The 21,818-nt window shown below is 36.4% G+C and overlaps 1 protein-coding gene and 1 pseudogene across 5 annotated transcripts in view; one reads left to right on the top strand and one right to left on the bottom strand.

The window, feature by feature from the left end:
• Window positions 1-21,818, top strand: part of Zranb3 (zinc finger RANBP2-type containing 3) — a 284,160-nt gene that overhangs the window by 148,835 nt on the left and 113,507 nt on the right. For 4 of the 5 annotated variants that reach the window (XM_013076896.3, XM_021236942.2, XM_021236962.2 and 1 more), the window contains exons 7-8: window positions 165-336; window positions 1,611-1,727. The exons of the other annotated variant lie outside the window; for it this stretch is intronic. In XM_013076896.3, the coding sequence (XP_012932350.2) occupies window positions 165-336; window positions 1,611-1,727 (289 nt within the window). The remainder of the gene's footprint in view (window positions 1-164; window positions 337-1,610; window positions 1,728-21,818) is intronic. 5 annotated transcript variants of the gene reach the window in all.
• On the bottom strand, window positions 20,137-21,150 carry LOC147829854 (protein kintoun pseudogene; annotated as a pseudogene).

The raw sequence follows: 21,818 nt of genomic DNA on the forward strand, positions 1-21,818 counted from the left end.
TTTCATTGCAATTTCACAAGTTGAACTTTTAAAAATCTTGTTTTCATTACGAAATAACAGAAAGTATCATAGCTCCTTATCATTAAAAGGAACAACATACTGGATAAATTGTTTTCTTAACTCTAGCATTCAGTTCGGCTATATGTTTTTCTTCGTATTAACAGATATTTTGGTAAAAGGCCTCAGTGGGATTGTAGAGGGGCATCAAATCTTAATGAACTTCACCAGCTATTAAGTGACATAATGATTAGAAGATTAAAGACTGAAGTTTTAACTCAGCTACCCCCTAAAATCAGACAGCGTATTCCATTTGATCTTCCGCCATCAGCAGCCAAGGTGAGAACCCATATTTGATTGAAAGTCTTATTTTAAATTTTACTATAAAAGATTGTTTATATTTCATATTCACAGAAAGAAAAATCTGATTTCTTAAAATAGCTTTAATTAATAGAGCATATGAATTAGTTTTATATCATTTCAATTATAGAATAGGAAGAATTTAATATTAGATGTCAAATAAGTGAACAGATAGTGTCCTAGTGATTTAAAAGATTTCTGCTGAATATAAAAAAGTACTTTAATGATAAAGATTTAGCATTAAGAAATCAAAATATATATATCTAGCATATGAAACCCAATAATTGACAAGGGAAACTGTATTTCTTGCTGTAGGATTCTTTTTTTTTTTGGTACCAGGGATCGAACTCAAGACCTTATGATTGTGAGGCTGGATGCCACTGAGCTCAGTCCCCCCCCCCCTTTTTTTTTTTTTGATACCGGGGATCGAACTCGGGACCTTGTGCTTGCAAGGCAGGCACCGGAACCACTGAGCTAAATCCCCGGCAGTCCCCTTTTATTTTTAAAGAATGACTGTCTTCTAGAATACCTTAGATGGATCCTTATTTTTGAAGTCTTGTGTTTCTGTGATTATGTCATAAGATGTAAAGTTCCACATACCAGAAAACCAGCAGTGTATTTTACCTAATCCTTGTCTCTATTTACTTCTGGGAGTTCAGTTTTTACATATTCTCTAAAATGTCCTCAAATCTGGTGGCCAGGGAAATTTCCATTGTTACATCTTGAAAGCTTAAAGTAAGCATTTTGTAAACCTTGAGCAATATGTTATGCTCAGAATGATCTGATTTTCTTGATCTACCATTTTAGCGTTAGAAAAATAAAATGGAGAGCCAATATATTGTTTATGTTATATTTTTATTTAAGAGTCTCCAAATCTTTAGGCTTCTTTAAATAAAATTGTATCTTTTAATAGAAGACTGACAACCGTGTACATTTTCACTACGATGCTTTTGTGTGTTTCAGTTTTTATTTTCATTTTATTAAATAATTCTCTTTAAATACAAGCTGTAATTGTTTGCTTTATGATGTTAGCAAAGGGCTTTCTTTTCACCCATAGCTTATAATTGGCATGACCATATGACTGACCTCTGCATTTAGTGTTTTTAAATTAACACATTGGCATCTATGGGAATTTTATTTTTATATCTTTCTTTACAGAAAAGAAAAAAAAATGTAGGACATGATTCATGATTGCATTAATTGTTCTGTTCTTTATGCTGTATTCCTAAACAATGTTTCTTCATCCCATATAGGAATTGAATAACAGCTTTGAAGAGTGGGAAAAATTAATGAGAGCCCCAAATCCAGGTGGCATAGAGACTGTTATGGGGTTGATTACTCACATATTTAAACAAACAGCTATTGCTAAGGTACTCCTTGCTAGGCCACCATGTATTTGTCTTCATATAAATTCTTTAATATATTTTAATGTTTTTAAATGAGTAGATTACTTACATGCATGTTGCAACATATTTTTTATTTATTAACATAACTCTCTAATGGAAAAAATGTACATATATTCAAACACTACTTTAAATATCCATATATTGATTCTTTACTATATATGTATACTTTGATGGAGTAGAATATACAATATGTGTGTGCATATCTTTGTTACATAAGAATTCATCTTTGTTAGCAGCTTTTTGAATGGTTTTACTACATAATTACTCTAAATAATCTTTTTTTTTTCTTTTTCAGTTAAGTCAGTCATCTTTCACTGGTGTCCTAGTGTCCTAAATAGGTAGATGTACTTATGTTCCCATAAAGTTTAGATGGTTTAGAGTTTTTAAATCTTGGTTTGACTATCAGGTAATCTCATCACATGATGTTGTTGTTGTTGCCAGAATGACAAACTGAATACTGAATGTCATCCCGTTCAATTCTGAGATTTTTTCACAACATAAATTTTAAAGTACAGATTATTGAGGTGAAAGTTATGTAAAGTGAAATGTGCCCTTTTGAAATGTGTAGCTGGATGAAGCTTGACAAATGTATAACTACCACCACAATCAGGGTATGGAATATTTCCATCACATCAAAAAGGTCCTGCCTACATCCTCAGCCTAGTTTATAAACTATTTTGAGTTAATTTTTTAATATATGATACTGTGGACCGGGGATTTAGCTCAGTGGATCCGCCGCCAGCCTGGCAAGCGCAAGGACCCGAGTCAATCCCCAGTACCCCCCCCCCCCAAATATATATATATATATATGTGGTACCTGTTAAGGATGGGAGTTCAAGATTTGTTTGCTTTGATTTGGTTCGGTTTAAATTTTTTTTCCATTTTGTTGTTTGTCAGAAAGATTATATCCTTCATTAAATTTCCTAGGGCCGGGGATTTAGCTCAGTGGCACTGTGCCCGCCTCACACGTGCACAATCCTGAGTTCGATCCCCAGTAGCAAAAAAAAAAAAAAAAAATTCCTTAGCACCGTCATAAAAAATCAATTGGTTATATATATGTGGGTCTGTTTCTTAAATCTGTTGTTTCATTGTTCTATAATTTTTTTTCCTTAAATTCTTTTATTGGTACATTTTAGGTATACAATATGTTTACATTTATCATTGGGTGCTTGTACTTATACATGATGTATCTGGGTTCTTATTTTTTCCCCATTACCTGTGTGCCCTTCAACCCCTCCACCCTTCCCTATTTACATAGACTTTGTTTCCATATTTTTTCTTTTCTCATAATTTTTCCTTTCCCTTCGTTCCTTTCCCCTTCCCCTCCCACCACCCCTACCCCTTTGGACCTTTTCTTCCTATTTCAAATTATCAATTATTCGTTTTTAATCACTTTAATCCTTAATTACACTTTCAGCTTCTCACACTAGAGAAACGATTCAGTATTTACACGTGTGTCCTATTTATTTCACTTAAGAGTATGGCCTCAATGTGCATCCATTTAGCTATAAATGTCTCTAGTTTCTCATTCTTTATGGCTGAGTAGTACTCCATTTTATAAAAAAAATCTTTTTTATCCAGTTTCCAGTTGATGGGCACTTGGGCTATTTCCAAGCTTTAGCTATTACAAATTGTGCCATTATAAACATGGGTGGACATATATCGCTCTGGTATGATTCTTTTAATTCTTTTGGGAAGATACCCAGCAGGGGAATAGCTGAGTCTAATGGGACCTCTAGCCCTAGTTCTTTGAGGTATCTCCATACTGATTTCCACAGTGGTTGCACCAGCCTGCACCCCCACCAATAATGGAGAAGGGTTCCTTTCTCCCCACACCCCCGCCAGCATTTGTTATTGGTTGATTTCTTGCTAGCAGCCATTCTTTCTGGGGTGAGGTGGAATCTCAGTGTTGTTTTCATCTGCATCTCTCGAATGACCAATGATATTGAGTTGATACTGTTCTGTAATTTAACCTTATGCCACAGAAACTTGATTACTCTATGTTATGGTTTAGATCTAGATGGCCCCCAAGAACCTCATGTGCTCTTAGGTGGGGCTTTTAAAAGGTGATTGATTTATGGAGGCATTATGGCAGACTTGCTGTTAGGAAGTGGGTCTGATGAAAGAAGTGGGTCACTGAGGGTGTGACCTGGAAGGTGTATCTTCGTTCCCAGCTCTTCTCTTCATTTTTACTCTGCTTCCTGACTGTCATGAGGTTAGCAGCTTTTCCTCTGCCAGGCCCCTCTGCCCTGCTGAGACCTGCCTTGGAGCCAGCCAACCATGGACTGAAACATGAGCCAAAATAAACCTCCCTCCCTTTAAGTTGCAGGTGTTGGGTGTTTTGTCCTAGCGATGAAAAGAAAGTAACTGAGACACTATAACTTTATAATAAATCTTGAAATTACAGAGTTCAACCTCTCCTTTGTCCTTCAAAATCATCTTTTGTAGGTTCTTTACTTTTCCATATGAACTTTAGAATCAGCTTGTCAAGCATGTGCAATTTTTATTGGAATTATATTGAATCTATAGATAAATATGGAAGAATTTCCTTCTTAATAATAGTCTTCTGATCTGTGCAAAAGAGTATGTCTCTTCTTTAATTTAGGTCTTCAGTTTCTCACCACAATGTTTTCTTGTTCTCTTGAATACATTTTGTTAGATTTATTCCAAGGAATTTCATATCTCTTTTTGCTCACAATTAGTATTTTAAATTTAAATTTCCAATTTTTTGCTAAATATAGAATTACTATTAAATTCTCATATATTGACCTTTTATTCTTTGCCTTCAGTGAACTCACTTTATTAGTTCTTGTGGCTTTTTAGTTAATTCTGGAACACAGAGGATAGTTTTGTGTGTACATAAAGGCACTCATTTTTCCTTGTATTCTATATGCCTTTTATTTACTTTCTTACTTTTATATTCAAGGATGACTAGTATAATTGTGAATAGTAATGACAGGACTAAACTTTACCTTATAGCCAGTCTCTGAGGAAGGCATTTAATTCAATCTTTCACCGTTAATTATGATGATATTATAAGTTTTTAATGGAAGACTTTTTTATATGGGAAAGGTTTCCTTCCTTTTCTAGTTTATTGGAAGGAGAGATGAGACATAAGAACATTTTCTTCTTTAACAGAGCAGGGATAAAAGAGGCATCTCCCATAAAAGTGGATAAGAAGAAAACAGCTGAATTAAAACACAATTAAAAAGGCTGATCCTAGGCGAGTGATGGTGGACCTTTTAGAGCCTACAAATAGCCCGCTGCAGCACATATGCCATAGGTTCACCATTACTATAGGCTTGTCATGACAGTTCACAGTAACGGGATTCCAAAACAGGGGAGTCTATCACAAGTTTTATTTCCACTGACCACCACCACATACTAACTGTGAAACCATAGAGTACCTCCATTAGTGGAGCACAGGCTCAAAACCTTGCCTACTTCCAAGATACTTTTCTCATACTAAGCAAAAGCTTTAAGCTACTGTGGAAGAGGCAGAATCTCTCCTAGTTTTCAAAGCCCAGTTCAGGATCTGCTGCTTCTGAGGCATATCGTCCCTGAGAAAAACTAGTACATTTAGCACCATGTCTCTGAACCACTGCCCCCTCCCCCGCTTTTTTAAGACTCTTGTCAAGTCAAGGGGACATTTTAAATAGACAAGGACCATAATATCCATATACATGTTATCTAAAGGTTGCTAGAAACTAGGCAAACTAGTGTTATCTGTAAGAGCTGTTTTTCTACCTTTATGTTAAATCAGCTTTTTTTTGGAATATTGGTCATTTAGTGTAATACACCTAATGATTTCATTGTTACATAGTTTAAGCTGTAAAACCCATTCCCTGTAGTCACCTGTGGAGCTGAATAATTTATCTTAACTGGCTGCCACTAAACCATGGGTAAGCTGCTAGGTATGGTACATGTCTCTCATAGACTACCTCCTTACCCCTATAAGATTTTGCCAAGAATTACTTTTAAACCCATCCGCATGTCTGTGGATTCTCTCTTTAAAGTAAGTTTCAGTTAACCCTTGCTTCCTTGTTAATGCCTGTTAGTTAGCCTTAATAAACCTTATCTCTCACAAAAGCCTTCTCCAGGTGTTATCTCTGATCTCTTGAAAAACTACTACTGCATACTGCCCCAGCACACCTAGGCTATGGATGAGACATGGGGGTAGGTAAGGAACAAAAGCTATCTTCCCTAAGGAGTGGGTAGGAAACCCTACTGGATTTAGGACCTTGCACTGATACAGATCAGAGATCTGTTACTGCTTATGGACGGGAGAAGAACCTTTTCAGGACCACTCACCATAACAAGACTTGGTTTGATTGTGAGTAAGACCTGTAATGCTCAGCTGCAGCAAAAAGTCTGCATTATGCTGACTTGGTACCAGGAGACGCACCAATGCCTCTGCTCCCCACCATAACCTTAGCACTAAGAAACCTTCAAGATCAATCTACCACCAGGGCAAAAGTATATCCCTCAATAGTGCAGGTGTACACAGTGCTAAAAGCCAAGAGTACAAGAGGAACAATGACAAAAATGGCACACAGTATGACAAAGTAAAATCATCCTGTCACTGGTAATATAGTTTAACAATGTTGGTGATCTCAGCCAAGCAAGTGGATTTATCATCATTTAACTAGAAAGAAAGTAATTCAAGAAGTATTAGGATGGTACAATACAGAGAACATGGTGGCACACACCTGTAATCCTAGCACTTGGGAGGCTGAGGCAAGAGGATTGGCAAGAGTTTGAGATTGGCCTGTGCTACATAGTGAGTTCAAAGCCAGCCTGAACTACCTAATGAAACCCTGTCTTAACAAAACAAAGCAAAACAGTAAAACAAAACAGACAGTACAATCAGTAGACTTTGATGATTGACTAAGTATGAAGGACAAGGGAAAGATAGAATTTAGATTTCTTGCCAGGGCAACAGGGTTGATGTTTGTGCTATTCACTGAGACTGAAAAAAAAAATAGATATATTTTGTGCCCAGACTCCTTTTTTTTGGTACTGGGGATCGAACTCAAGACCTTGCGCTTGCGAGGCAGGCGACGGAATCACTGAGCTAAATCCCCGGCCCAGACTCCTATTAAGTGTGCTCTGTACCAAACCAGCAAGGCTTACACAGATAATAGGCTTATTTGTACTCCACAGTATCATTTTAGAAATACTTTTCATTGAATCATTTGAATGATTCTGTTGAGAAATTTAAAGATAATTTAAAACTATTTAATGATAGTTTGCCTAAGTTTTGAAAATCTTTATAATAGTAGGGAGAAACAATGTAGAAAATGTGTTTTCAAGTAAATATATTTGTCTAAGTATCCAGGCACTCATTTCTAAGATTGCTATTTTAAGGTCATATACAGTGCTTATTTCCTACACTAAAATCATTTATTTATTATTTATGGTATTTAATGTAAAGAGCCTGTAACTAAATAAATTTAATAAATATATGAAATTAGTATGTAAAGTATAAAACATTATTCTTTTCAAATCTATGGAGAAAGTGAACACTTGGGCCGGGGATTTAGCTCAATGGTTTCGCCGCCTGCTGTGCAAGTGCAAGGAATGAAGTTCGATCCCTGGTACCAAAAAAGAAAAAAGAAAGTGAACACTTTATTCATTTATGTGTAGACTATTTTAACACTGTTCACTAATTGTGGTTAGAGAGCATTGGGCCTAGAAAGGACCTCTGATAGTCATGTTTCATCTTCCTTTCTTCTAGGCAGACTTAATGCCTAAAGTCTTCCAGACAAATGAATCTCCCATGTATACTAATTTTATAGATATCCATGATAAAAGCCTTCTTTCTGTGATATACTCTTTCTTTTTCTGGTAACCTGCAGCATCTTCTGAGTAGATAGAAAGATAGGAGCAATACTTCAAATTAGTTTAAACCAGCAAATTAGATCATATTGATAAGATAAATTTTTATACAGTGCTGAACTATAAATTTATGGTATTAGTATATTCAATGATGGCAAACCTTTTAGATACCAAATGCCCAAAATGCAACCCAGAACCCACTTATTTATTGCAAAGTGCCAACACTACCCCTGTGTCTGCTGTTTTCCGATGCTCAGCTGCTGGGACAATGCTGGGGCAACTTGACTCATGTGCCAGCAGAGCCTTATATGTCTGCTGTGGCATGTGTGTTGTAGATTCGCCACCAGTGACATATGTCATCCATGTACCTTGTAAACATTTGTGCTGGTTTACCTTTTGAGGTACTCGTACTTCATAGGATGACAGAATTATGTTTAAATGTGTTTATTATTATTTCCTTAGTGTTATTATATTATTGATGTCTTTTTCAAATATTTCCTCATGGAACAATATAATAATGATAAGCAGTAAATACTAATGATTAATAAAGTAAATGAACCTAAAATAATCATTGTTAATGCTATAAAATCAATTAGTAAAGAATCTTAGATACTTAGAAGAATTACATTTTTTCTCATTACTTTGTATTATTTGTGGAGAATGCCATGGATGAAAATGAATGAATTCTTCAGATTTAGGATCATACACTCCTGTGAAAAAACAGGTATAAGTGGTATATTTGGTTTAGCCTATTCTCAGTTATTTTTGGGTACAGTACAATATTTCATTTTTAGATAAAACCATTTTAAGAGAAATGCCAGTTTTTTATGAAAATGATTAAAACAGCCCATAATTTAAGATTTCTTGTCACTTGGGAATGGTAGCATTCCTTAGTGCCTTAAAAATCTTTGCAGAAAGCAAATTACTTTAAACATGTTCCCATTATGCACCAAGTGTGATTTCTCTCTAATTGCCTCAGCAGCTTAACACAGGTGGAATCCTATTTATAAAATATAGTAAAGTATAATGAGGCCACTACAATATTCCCTGCTGAATTGGGCCTGGGATGATACGAGGCTGAAGAGCCCCTTTTCCTGTGCCTGTTCTGTGATTAAGGAGTCTGGCTGTGAGCCAGGAATAGCCTCCTTCTGTTCATTAGTAGGAGATGGTCAGCAATAATACTACAAGCAAAAGAATAATATTTTAGAGGGAGAAAGAGCATGTTAACTGCGTGGCATTGTGGAATGGAGAAGGGATTTATTAAAAGTGGGGAAACATCCACTTGAGAAGGAAGAATGGTGTAAGGTTTTTAAGATGGCAGAATGGATAGGTTTGGAAATACAAAAAGAGGAATTTGCCTTAGAAAAGCAAAGAAATACCTCTCATTGCAAAAGAAAAGGAAACCAGGATGAAAGTAAGAAAAAGTAATGGTGTTCTTAGAAGATGATTCTGTTTTCTTTGGGCAATAGGAGGTTTGAGAGCCAGGAATTATTGCTTCTAATTTGAAGAAAGCGGAACAGGTTGAAATTGTTTTCTCAATTTACTGGAGAAAAATGTTAGTAATAAGAGCTAACATGTTTAAGGTATTCACTGTATGCCAGCCACTATTCCAAGCATATTTCATACATGGCCTCATTTAATTCTTACCACAACCCTATAATGTGTAGGTACCTTAATCTCCTTTTATAGGTGCAGAAATGAAAACAGAGATCAAATGACTTGCTCATCATCACTCAAATTACATATAATGGTGGAACCAAGATTTGATCCCAGACCATCTGGTTCCACAGTCCATTATTCCACTAGCCTTGCTGAATAAATTTAATACTTGTTAATGATCATAAGATAAGGTGGTACCTGTTTTCCTATTAGTGATTTTATGACATTCATTTATAGGCATGGAGAATATTTAAAAGTCTGTATATTCTGTGTATTATAATAATTTTAACACTCATTCTATGTACTGTAATAATTTTAACACTCATATAAGTTTTATTCATGCTTATACTATACTTTAGTAGTACATAGTTGATTATCTTTTTGACATGACCAGTTTAAGTAATTTAGAAAGAAATCAAGATTTTTTTTAAAAAGTGAATTTAGTTTTAAAAGGATTAGATGTTTTTATCAATGACTTTTATGATCGAACTTCTATGAGATCAACTTTCATTAAAAAAATTAAGTTTCATAAACTATTGGCTGTACTTTCTAATTCTGTCAAAATTGGTAAATCCAATGGAGTCTGTCATTCATGGGAATGTTCTCGGTGATCTGTCCAGATAGGCAGATACATAGATAGATAGGATAAGATTTGATTCAATTCATTTAATGATTGGTTTTTTATAACTTGTTTAAAAAGTTTTATTGACAAGTTTAAACTATATAAAATTGTAAAATTTTGTTGCTTAAGATTGATATAGGAAATAATACCAGAGATGAAATATGAAATACTGTATCTCCCAACCTGTTAGCTCTATGATACGCCAAACTCTTATTCTCTAAAAATCTCATACATTCTAGGAACAACAGAGGTTAAGAGTAGGAAAATATTTATTGATAGGAAAGCTCCTGAGGGGCATCAGGGGTCCCAAGTGGGTAGCAAAGGACCCCATTCTATAGGGGAGTTTTATAGAGTGAAATTCACATGGATACAATGTGGGTCATGTCAGGTAAAAGGCCGAATACCAAGACCAGACCAGGCCACAACAAGCCTTTATTAGGGGAATAGATGTGCTGATCTGTCTCCCTGGCTGGGGCAGGGAGAGTCTTTTATAGAGACTGGGGTGGGGTTTGTAGGGGCTGAGGTGGGCTTGAGTGAGGTAGTGACTAGGGAATGGAGGAGCTGGTGATGTCACTATGTGGTAGGAGGTGAGCGAGTATTAGGTTACTTTCTAGGTGGGAACAGGGATATGCCGGGAAGGGTTTATTCTTTGGTGGAAGCAACCATCTTGGCATGACGTCACACAGGGGAGGGGGCAAGGCACGATAGGAAGAGGGCATCTACTATATATAATAGCTGCTGAGGTAGTGGGAGATCTATCAGGCCATAGCCATGATTATCCAATAAGGTTACAAGTACAATCACCTAGGTAATAGTGGTCCAGTTGGCAAACAAGTTACATAACAAGCCTGGATGGAAAGAACAAAGATTCTCCTAGGAAATGGTGGGTCTACAGGTTTCTGGTCACCCATGGCTGATGTCTATCTGGACTTCATCAGGCCCAGTAAACACTTTGAAGAGGTATGTAGGTCTGGTCATCTTGTCTGTATTTTGACAAACCAATAAGTCTCCAATCACAGCTGTGGTATGTTTCGCCTTTGTCCTGACTCCCTGACCCTTAAGAACCTAACCCTATGTGACTGTCTATAATATTTCTACCGGGCAGTGGATTTAGCTCAGTGGTTCACCGCCTGCTCGCAAGCACAAGGACCCGAGTTTGATCCCCAGTACCACAAAAAAAAAAAAAAAGAAAAATATTTCTACCTAACTCATCTATCTATAATAAGATAAATTGGAGTTGCTTACTTCTCAGGATATTATATCCCGTGTACTTCTCAATGGGTTGCTTGTAGAACTTAGTATCATAAGATTAAATGTATCAGGGATATTAGATGTTCATTTATAGATATATTTGTAAGAAAATAAAACATGCTTTTGTCATGGACTGGGTCTGAGGGTCCCCAAGGCTGAAATAAGAAACTTAACCCACCTGTTTTAAAATAATTATGCAAGTTTGCTGACTCCTATCGTGGAAAAAGAATTTTTAGCACATCAGGCACATCGGTAACAGCAGGCATGAGAAAGATTTATTAGAGGAAAATATAGGATGCACTCAAGAGTAGTGTGCACATGCTCAAAGAAATGAGGCACAATACAGTTGGGAACTGTACTTTTATATGTTTTGAGAGGTGGAAATCTGTAAAATTCAATAATCTATAGTCTTAATCTCTGTATCAGTCTTCATTTTAGAGGGTGGGAAAGGAGGATGCATCCTTAGTGAGCTATTTCTATGGGAAATGCTGAAAGGGTGGTCTATTCCTGGGTGAAAGAGGACACCATTTGCAAGTAAAAGGGAATGAGCAGACCCATTTGCTGCTGAAATAAAATTGCCCAGGTTTGCTGTTTTGAGAGAGAGAGAAAAAAAGTAAATAAACTGGGCTTGTGTTCTGAAGCTGCAGTTTTTCTTTAAAGTGCAGTTTTTCTTTAAAGCAGTTTTTAAAATTTTGATGTCCTTGTCACCTTTCTACCCAACTTTATTTCTTCTATCCTATTGTTACTGGGTAGCCTGCTTCTTAAAGTCGGTCACCAACTAAACCTTACTGGGTTCTGGATTGCTCACCTCTCCCTCTAAGATTCCAGGTTCTTCTCATCTGGTCTAAAGAATTGAACAAAACAAGCAGAAAACAGCGATGAAGTTTATTGGAGAAAGTAAAAATGAAGAGTGAGGGAGAAACTGGCTCTGCAGAGGGAGCTTAGGCTGAGTCAAGAGAAAAGAGTGAAAGCAAAAATAAAAGTACGCACAGTGTCTGAGAAACACACCATGGGCTATTGTGGAAAGTTAGGCTAGCATGCTCTTCATGGCGTTGATGTGTCCTTTTATGCTGTCCAAATCTTGAAGAAACTCTGGAGAACTTCTACATAAGCCATGAGAGGTGGTGCTTGGATCTGCTGCCTCGGGCTGGTGTCAGGTCTAGCCCATTCTATTGAAAACCTGGGAGAAGTCCACCTGCAGGTTTTTGGGAACTTATGTGTGCATGTGTCAAGGATCTTGTAATTAACAGGTCACTTCCACTACTACAGCCAGCTTTGCCATCCTCTGATCTCTTATTTCACTACCTCACTTTGAGATAAGAAAATAGCACCTCTGATAGTACAGCTGACCTGAAACTGTTATTTGCTATGGGGAAATTTTAGTATGAGGCTCTGAAAATGTTCAGAGCTTTTTCATTATATTATACAACTACTAGTCCTCCCCTGAAGGCTATCTTCTAACAGATTTGAAAATATTTACTGTGAGATTGTTTTTTTTTTTGCTTTTGGTTTTGTTTTTTACTACTAGATTTGTAAACAGTTTTTCAGGTTACTGAAATAGTTTGCAATTTAAGAACTATGAGCAAAGGATATGGTATAGAGAGCTTCAGAGGCTTAGCTCAGGGGCAGGGATAAATAAGCAATGTTTCTTCTTTGGTATTCCCTTTCCTCTTTAAGATAATTTTGAAGGGGTGCCAGGGATTTAGCTCAGTGGTTTCACTGCCTGCTGTGCAAGCACAAGGGACCGAGTTTGATCCCTGGTACCAAAAAAAAAAAAAAGATAATTTTGAAAGATAAAAGGTAAATTAAGTATGAATAAATAAATTATTAAGAAACAGTATAAGGTGAGCTAGATAAATGAAAAAAATACGAGAAGCAGAGGACATCAACTGACGAATAAAATGCATATATTCATGCAATGTGATGTTGTATGGCGTTTAAAAAGAAGCAAAGTATTGATGTATGCTACAAGATGGACTGAAAACATGCTAATTGAAAGAAGTCACGAAACATATGATTCTATTTATATGAATCTGCAAAATAGTCAAACTCATTGAGACAAAAAGTAGTTTAAATGTCTAAAGATGGGGTGAAGAGGTAACTGAGAGAGTGAATAACAGCTGAGAGATAAAGGACTTTATGAGAAGATTTTGGAAGTTGGAAGTTATAGCTATTAAAGGAAAAATTGTTCTGACACTTATGACAGGAAGAAAAAACTTCATTCAAGACTTTGCAGTAAGGGTCACTTCTGTTGTAATTGGGGAGGGAAACTGAGCTCAATTTCAAATACAGCAAGGGCGGGCCGGGGATTTAGCTCAGTGCCTCTTCCACCTGCCTCATAAGTGTAAGGTCCCGAGTTCAATCCCCAGTGCCAAAAAAAACCACAAAAAACAAGAGCAAGTGGGGATTTAGAACAAATGAGTAGGTTAAGGAAATTCGTAGATGGAAAATTACTGAAAGGGGACATCCAGGGTAAGGGGATTCTTGCAAAACTGACCTAACAGAAATTCTTGCTAAAGCCAGGCCCAGAGCATACACATCAAAAGTGAGGAATGAGGAACATGATCAGACATGAAAGATGATCACAACTTCTTTTTTTTTTTTAGTTTATTGGTACATTTAGGTATACCTTATGATCACATTCATCATTGAGAATTTCTACCTGTACATGATATATCTTGATTCTTATTTTTTCCATTCCCCTGCCCTTCCTTCAACACCTCTAGCCACTCTATATTGGGCTTTTTTTTTTTGGTACCGGGAATCAAACTCAGGACCTTGCGCTTTTGAGGCAGGTGGTCGAGGCAGGTGGCAGTACCACTGAGCTAAATGCCAGCCCTTTCCCCCCCTTTATATACATAAGCTTTATTTCCATGTTTTCCTTTCAATTTTTCTCTTTCCCTTCTTTCCTTTCTCTGCCCTCTCTCCCTAGTTCCCCTTTCTCTGTAAACATTTTCTTCCTGTTTCACAATATCTGTTATACATTTTGGTTCTCCTTTATACCTTCAGTTTCTCACACCAGAGAAACGATTCAGTGTTTACACATAGTATCCTATCTATTTTACTGACAAGTATGGCCTCAAGGTACATCCATTTAGCTATAAATGTCTCAAGTTTATCTTTCTTTATGGCTGAGTAGTACTCCATTTTATAAGAAAACCATATCTTATCCATTCACCAGTTGTTGGGCTTTGGGGCTGTTGCCAAGATTTAGCTATTACAAACTGTGCTGCTATAAACATGGGTGCGCATATGTTGCTGTGGTATGATACTTTTAATTCTTTTGGGAACATACCCAACAGTGGAATGGCAGGATCAGCTGGGACCTCTAATCCTGGTTTTTTAAGGAATCTCCATACTGATTTCCGCAGTGGTTGCACCAGTCTACAATAAGGGTTCCTTCCCCCAACAGCTCCGCCAGCATTTGTTATTGGTTGATTTCTTGATAGCAGCCCTTCTTTCTGAAGTGAGGTGGAATCTCAGTGTTTTCACCTGTATCTCTCCAATGACCAGTGATGTTGAATATTTTTTCATATGTTTATTTGCTGCTTTTACTTCTTTGTCTGAGAAATGTCTGTTCATTTCAGATGCCCATTTTTGGATTGGGTCTTCTAATTTGGGGGGTCTGATTTTTTTAAGTTCTTTATATATTCTAGATAGTAGACCTTTGTCTGAGGGACAGTTGGTGAAAAATTTTTCCCACATTGTAGGTTGTCTCTTCACACTGTTGGTGGTTTCTCTTGCTGTGCAGAAGCTTTTTAAAAAGAAGAGATCCCACTTTTTGATTGTTTGTGCTAGTTCACGGGCAACTGAGGTTTTTTGTTCATAAAATCTTCTCCTACACCAATGTCTTCAAGAGTTCTACCTAACCTCTCTTCCAGCCAGTTCAGTGTTTCTGTTTTAATATTTAGATCTTTTATCCACTTTGATTTTAGTTTAGTGCATGATGAAAGATATGGATCTAGTTTTAATCTTTGGCAAGTTGAAATCCAGTTTTTCCAGCACCATTTATTAAAGAGGCTTTCTTTCCTCCAGTGAGGGTGTTTGGCTTCTTTGTCAAAGATGAGGTGGCTAAGTATTTCTGGAGCTGTTTCTGTGTCTTCTATTTTGTTCCATTGATCCTAGGGCTTGTTTCTTTGTCAGTACCATGCTGTTTTTATCACAGTGGCTTTGTAGTATAGTTTCATGTTGGGAACTGTGATACCCCCATCATGTCTTTGTTGCCTAGAATTGCTTTTGCTATTGTAAGTCTCTTCTTGTTCCAAATGAATTTTTGGATTGTTTGCTCTAGTTCTGTGAAATATATTGTTGGAATTTCAGTCGGCATTGCGTTAAATCTATATAGTAGTTTTGGAAGTATGGCCATTTTCACTATATTGGATCTTCCCACCCAGGAACAGGGATGTCTTTCCATTTTCTTATATCCTCTTTGATCTCTTTTTTCAACAACTTCACTTCTGACGGCACTTTCTATTATTGAAATCTTCACAGCAACAGCTACAAAACTTGAACCAGCATAACAAAGATGCTGATCATTCCCAGGACGTGGTGTTCCATACACTACCATTTAAGATAATTAGCAAACAATTTCTTGTGCAGATCACTTAAAATCTGATAATACAATGACATTTATTAAAATAAAATCAAGATAGTTAAAGATGCATGTGTAAGGCTGGGTGTGGTGGTACACCCTGTAATTCCAGCACTCAGGAGGCTGAGGCAGGAGTATTGCCACGAGTTTGAGGCCAGCCTGGGCTACATAGTGAGTTCAAGGCCAGCCTGAACTACATACTGAGACCTTGTCTCAAAAAAATAAAAAGATGCATGTATAGTCATTTTGTTTTTTTTTTGGTTACCAGGGATTGAACCCAGGACCTTGTGCTTTCGAGGCAGACGGTGGAACCGCTGAGCTAAATCCCTGGTGATAGTCATTTTAAAATGCAAACCTGTGCAATCCCTAACTAAAGAACCTAAGAAAATCCTAAAAGTTCATTTGATACACAGATACTTTTGTACTCCAAACATATTTTCTCCTAGAAGTCACAACACATCACAAATGATGGTTATGTTGCTCAGTGAGTACCAAGAGACTATTTAGCCAGTTATGTAATACAGTGTTACAATGTTAATTATAAAAATAAGCCTTTCTAAAATGGTGGTTAGAAGGAATGAGGAGCAGGGAGCTTGAGCTTTGGCATCAGCAGCTCTGGCTGTAATGGGGAAAGGATAATATCAGTGGGGAGGACTTTGGCAAAAAGAAATAGCTCACTTGGGAAGAAGAGGAAGAACGCATTGGAAACTAGGGGTACAGTGATCATATATTTTGTAAACCAGACTAGAAAGTAATGAATATACCTTAAAAGTATTCCAACTTGACATGTACTTTTTGAAAGGCTTATTACAGTAAATATAGCTCTTTAGGCAAACATGCACTTTATTAAAGTGATTCAGTTGCCATGACAGCATATCTGGAATTTATAGCGTTTTGGGTTTTTTTTGTACCAGGGACCGAACTGGGGACCTTGCACTTGCGAGGCAGGCACTGGAACCACTGAGCTAAATCCCCAGCCCTGTAGCTCTTGTTTTGAGAGGGCTTCATTTCCACTTTCTGAGCCACTGAGATCCAAGGCTAAAATTCTTAATGGCTTTCAGTCTCATTGTATGATGAATTTCTGTTCTGTGGAAAATTTGGATATGCAAAATTTAATTTGCAGAATTAATCTTGTGACTTTCCAATAATAAAAATGAATTTTAAATTGGTAGTTTTCAATTTTGAAATGCCCTCATTTAAAAAAATTTTTATTACCAAAACTACATAATATAGTTTAACAACCAAAACAGCCATTCTAAAAATCTCCTACCTTTAGTTCCCAGTAGGAACCACTTTCTATTCTTCTTCTTCTTTTTTTTTTTTTTTCAATATTTTGGGTTTTTTTTTTTTGGTACCGGGGATCAAACTCAGGACCTTGCGCTTGCGAGGCAGGCAGCAGCACCACTGAGCTAAATCCTCGGCCCTTACTTTCTATTCTTTTGAAAGGCTGTATTTTTAGTATTTTTTCCAAATCCTTTAACATGGTGCTTAAAAGGTATTATTGGTTGCTTTGTAATCCTTGCTGTTAATCAATTTGTTCCTCAATATGTAAAATAAAATTTTAGCTCTTTTCCTCTGTTTCCTACCTTCGCATACATACCTTTCCTGTATTCCACCCTTCCATCCAAGTGATATAGCTTTACTAATTTTATAGAAACATACTACTTTTGGCTTGACCAGCATTTATTTGTATATTAATAGAATTATATATAAAATATTCACAGGCAAACTATGTGACATACTATGGATTTTTTTTTACCATATTGTATTATAATACGTTGTGTAATACTTAATTCAAGATACACATATCTAGCTTCTATATGTGTATCTAGATAGATGATAATTCTTATCTCTTTCTGGTAAAAACACTCAAAATTCTTATAGCTTATATATATATTTTTTTTTCATTACCTATAGTCACCCTACTGTCCAATAATAGTATACCAGAATGTTTTACTTCTTACTGTACCTTAGTATCCCTTAATCATGTTTTCTTTCTTCCACAACTCATTTTCTTCGAAGTTAGTCAATGTTAAGCAGCAGAAGCTACTGGTGAATGTGCTACTACTGCTGGTACTATGGCTCCTTCTTCTCTCCCTTCCCTTCCCCTTCTTCTTCTTTTTCTTCCTGTCCTTCTCCTTCTCTGTTTTCATGTTCTTCGTGTTCCTTCTGCTTCTGCTTAGTTGTCTGTGTGCCTCCCACTAATTTATCCTCAAAGTTTTCCCTAGTGATTTAATCTCTTCTTGAGAGCTTTAAACATTACATATTATGTTAATTTCTCCTGTAATCTTCTGATTAACTCCAGTCCAGAGTATTTCTCTTTAGGTCTGCTGCACAGCTCTTATTCTAGAGATTTTCTTTTGTCTCTTGTGCTGAATCACCTCTTTCCTTATTATTTCCTTTATTTGTTTACTTTCTTGTTTTGCTGGAACACATTCTCCAGTAGCCTCTGAAGAAAGAATACATTGGAGGTAAAATGTTTGAGTCACTTACAAACTGTATTTGAAAATATCTGTATTCTTTACACCTGATTTTTAATTTGGCTAGATATAAAATTCTTTATTATTTTATCATTTATAGAAAAGTTTATTTTATTACATTTAATTTTCAGTCTAGTGAAAAATATTTATTCTGATTTCTCCAAATTTTCATTAAGGGCTCCTAAAGTTATGAAGGTATGTTGGACACACTATTTTTTTCTTTTTTGGTACTGGGGATCAAACTCGGGACCTTGCACTTGCGAGGCAGGCACCGGAACTCCTGAGCTAAATCTCCAGCCTGGACACACTATTGAATGAGAATTAGATTACTACTTTTTAATTTTTATTTTCTATTAGTATATCTTGGCAGTACAAAATGATTACATTCCTTATGTGGAATTAGTACATGTACGTAACATATCTTAATTCCTTTTTCATCCCCTTCCTCTCTCCACTCCATTTATCGCTTAGTCCCATTCTAATTTGCAGAAGACCTGTCTTCCTATTTCCTATTATCTATCTTTTATTTTTGGTCTTTCTTTTTATTTTGGATTTTTCATATAAGAGAATCCATGTGATATTTCAGCATGTGTGTTTAATTTATTACACTTAACATTATGATCTCAAGGGTACATCCATTTTCCTACAAATGACTGAAGTTTATCCTTCTTTATGGCAGAGTAGTACTTCATTGTGTATGAATACCACATTTTTAATCCATTCATCTGTTACTGGACATTTAGGTCAATTTCAGGACTTAGCTATTATGTATTGTGCTGCTATAAACATGGATATTCATTTTCATTGTATTATGATGTCTTTTTTTGTTTTTGTACCGGGGATTGAACTTGGGACCTTGTGCTTTAGAGGCAGGTGGCGGCACCACTGAGCTAAATCCCTGGCCAGATGACTTTAACTCTTTTGAGAACATGCCTATAAGGAGAATAACTGGGTCGAATGAAATTTCCTTTTTTTTTTTTTTTTTTTTTTTTTTTAGTACTGGGGATTGAACTCGGGTTCTTGCGCTTGCACAGCAGGCGGCGAAACCACTGAGCTAGATCCCCGGCCCTGAAATTTCTATTTTTAGTTTTTTTTGAGAAATCTCTGTATTGATTTCCATAGTGGTTGTACTAGTTTACATTCTCACCAACAATGTAGAAGGATTCCTTTTCCCCTGCATCTTCACCAGCATTTGTTATTATTTTATTTAGATATAAAAACTTTAGAAATCATTTTCTCTAAGAATTTCTGGTATTATTGAGAAATCCAATGCAATTCAAATTTTTTATTTTATTTTGATTCTATTAAATCTTTCTTTCCCTCCCTAGAAGCTTACAGAAGCATTTCTTTGTCCTCATTGTGCTGAAATCTTATGATGATGAGCTTTTCTATGAGCCTGCTTTTACTCATTGTGAAATCTATTCAGTGGATTTTTTCCACTTTCCACTATGGATATTAAGTTCAGTGAAACTTATTTTTTCTTTGATTATTTTTTTCTGTTTTTTAAAAATATTTTGAAACTATTAAAGTAATGGTAAACAAAAGAAGCAAAAATCAGCATCATAAGTCAATAACTGCAGAATGTATTAAAACAGTGTTTTACTGGGGCGGGGATTTAGCTCAGTGGTTTCGCCACCTGATGCGCAAGCACAAGGACCCGCGTTCGATCCCTGGTACCAAAAAAAAGAAAAAAAACAAAAAAACAATGTTTTAGTCTCCCATTAGGAAAAAATCTCTATCAGAAGAATCACAAAACTAATATTTCTATAATTAAGGAAACTTTGTTTTAATTCTAAAGAAAAATATCTCCAGTTTCCTCACTGGAATTAAAATTTATATTTTGTTGAATACCTTTAGTTTTTATAGTTAACAAACTATTTTAGATCCCCCAATTTTTTACTTTTAACATTCAGATTCCAAAATTACATTGACTTAATCCAAATCATATAGGAAAGAATTCTGAAAACTGAATGCATAATGAGTCACATGATCTTTAATAATCTGGACACTGCCAGCCTGCATATTGAGTTCTTTTATGCTATCAAAATCAGTTGTATTGTGAATTACAATTTTGTTCAGTGATAAAGATTGGTGACCTCCATCTAACTGTTTTTCTTCAGTTATGACTGGTTCCTTTAAATTATCTTCCTCATTTGAATAAATAGCACTTTTTTCTTTTACAAATTGAAGTTCCATTTTTGCCTCAGGTGGCTGAGATTTTCCTAGTTGTATTTGAGAAACATTAAAAGGCTCTTGTTAAAAGCCTGCAGCTGAACCACAAATATCTATTTCTGGTGCTTTAACTGCTGTAGATGAATCAGAATCAATTGTAGAAGTGGTAAGATATTCTGCCGGGGATTTTAGCTCAGTGGTTCTGCTGCCTGCCTCCAAAGCGCAAGGTCCCAAGTTCGATCCCCGGTACCAAAAAAAAAAAAAAGAAGTGGTAAGATGTTCTATATTTTCATTTTCAGTTAGAGGACATCCTTCATTGATTCTTTTTTCCTTTCCTTGAAGCTGATCAGGATTACTACATTCTTGTAACTTTGCATGAATTTGAATCTTCTCATCAGTAACCTGAAGAACTTCAATTAATGGTGGGGTTGGGGGCACTGTTTATCTGAGTAGAGGGTTCAGGACCTCTTCAAGAAACTCATTAATATTTTCTTCCCTGACAAATAACCTTTCCTGATGTTGAGGTACACGCCTGTAATCTCAGCACTCTGGAGGCTGCGGTAGGAGGATCTCAGCAAGTTTGAGGCCATCCTGGAATACATAGTGAGATCCCACGTCCGGTTCCACAGACTCTGGGACCAGCTCTTCCGGGGCTGCATGAGCTGTGCTGCTCAAGTCACTTCCCGGCACTCCCTTGGGCTCTTCCGGTGCCCCGGCTGGCTTTTCTGGTGCCCTTTCTTCTGTTTTTTCTGTGTTGTTTTCTTGAACTTTCATTATTCTTATATTCCTCTTATGGGTTGGTCCCCTTTGTGCATGCTAGCAAGTGTTCTGAGCTATCCCTATTGCTTTAGCATTTATTATGTAAACTTAATCTCTGTGATTTTTGCAGAATATACCTACTTGGTTAGTCTGTTTTGTGATATTATAATGGAATATCTGAGACTTGGTAATTTTTAAGCAATTAAAGTTTATGTGGCTCACAGATCTGTGACAGGTCTAATAGCAAGGCGCCCCAGCATCTGATGAGGGCCTTGTGCTGCATTATACAATGGAAAAAGGCAGAAAAGCAAGAGAGCTCAGAAGAGCAAGAGGTTGAATTTGCATCCTCATGTCCTTCAATAATTGGCTAATCCATTCATGATCTAATCTAAACACCTTCCATTAGGCTCTCTCAACACTTAATTGGAGATTGAGTTTCTAAGCCATGCTTTTAGAGGGGCATATTCAAACCTTAGCATTCACAATCAATATGGGATTTGATTTATCCAAATAAATTGTTTTACCCTTCCTGAAGAATAAATCTCTAGTTTTCTGCCAGACGGTTAGGGTGGGCACCAGTGATATGGAATCCATAGAATGAGGATATGGAGCAGTGTTGTGCATAGTCTGCTATTTCCACATTCTTCAAGCAAGTTCTCTGTTCTTGTCACATTTCCATCTCT

Source organism: Heterocephalus glaber, unplaced genomic scaffold (assembly GCF_053883595.1).
Source record: "Heterocephalus glaber isolate CG9 unplaced genomic scaffold, H.glaber_assembly_v1.0 deba00000347, whole genome shotgun sequence".
NCBI classification, from domain to species: domain Eukaryota; kingdom Metazoa; phylum Chordata; class Mammalia; order Rodentia; family Bathyergidae; genus Heterocephalus; species Heterocephalus glaber.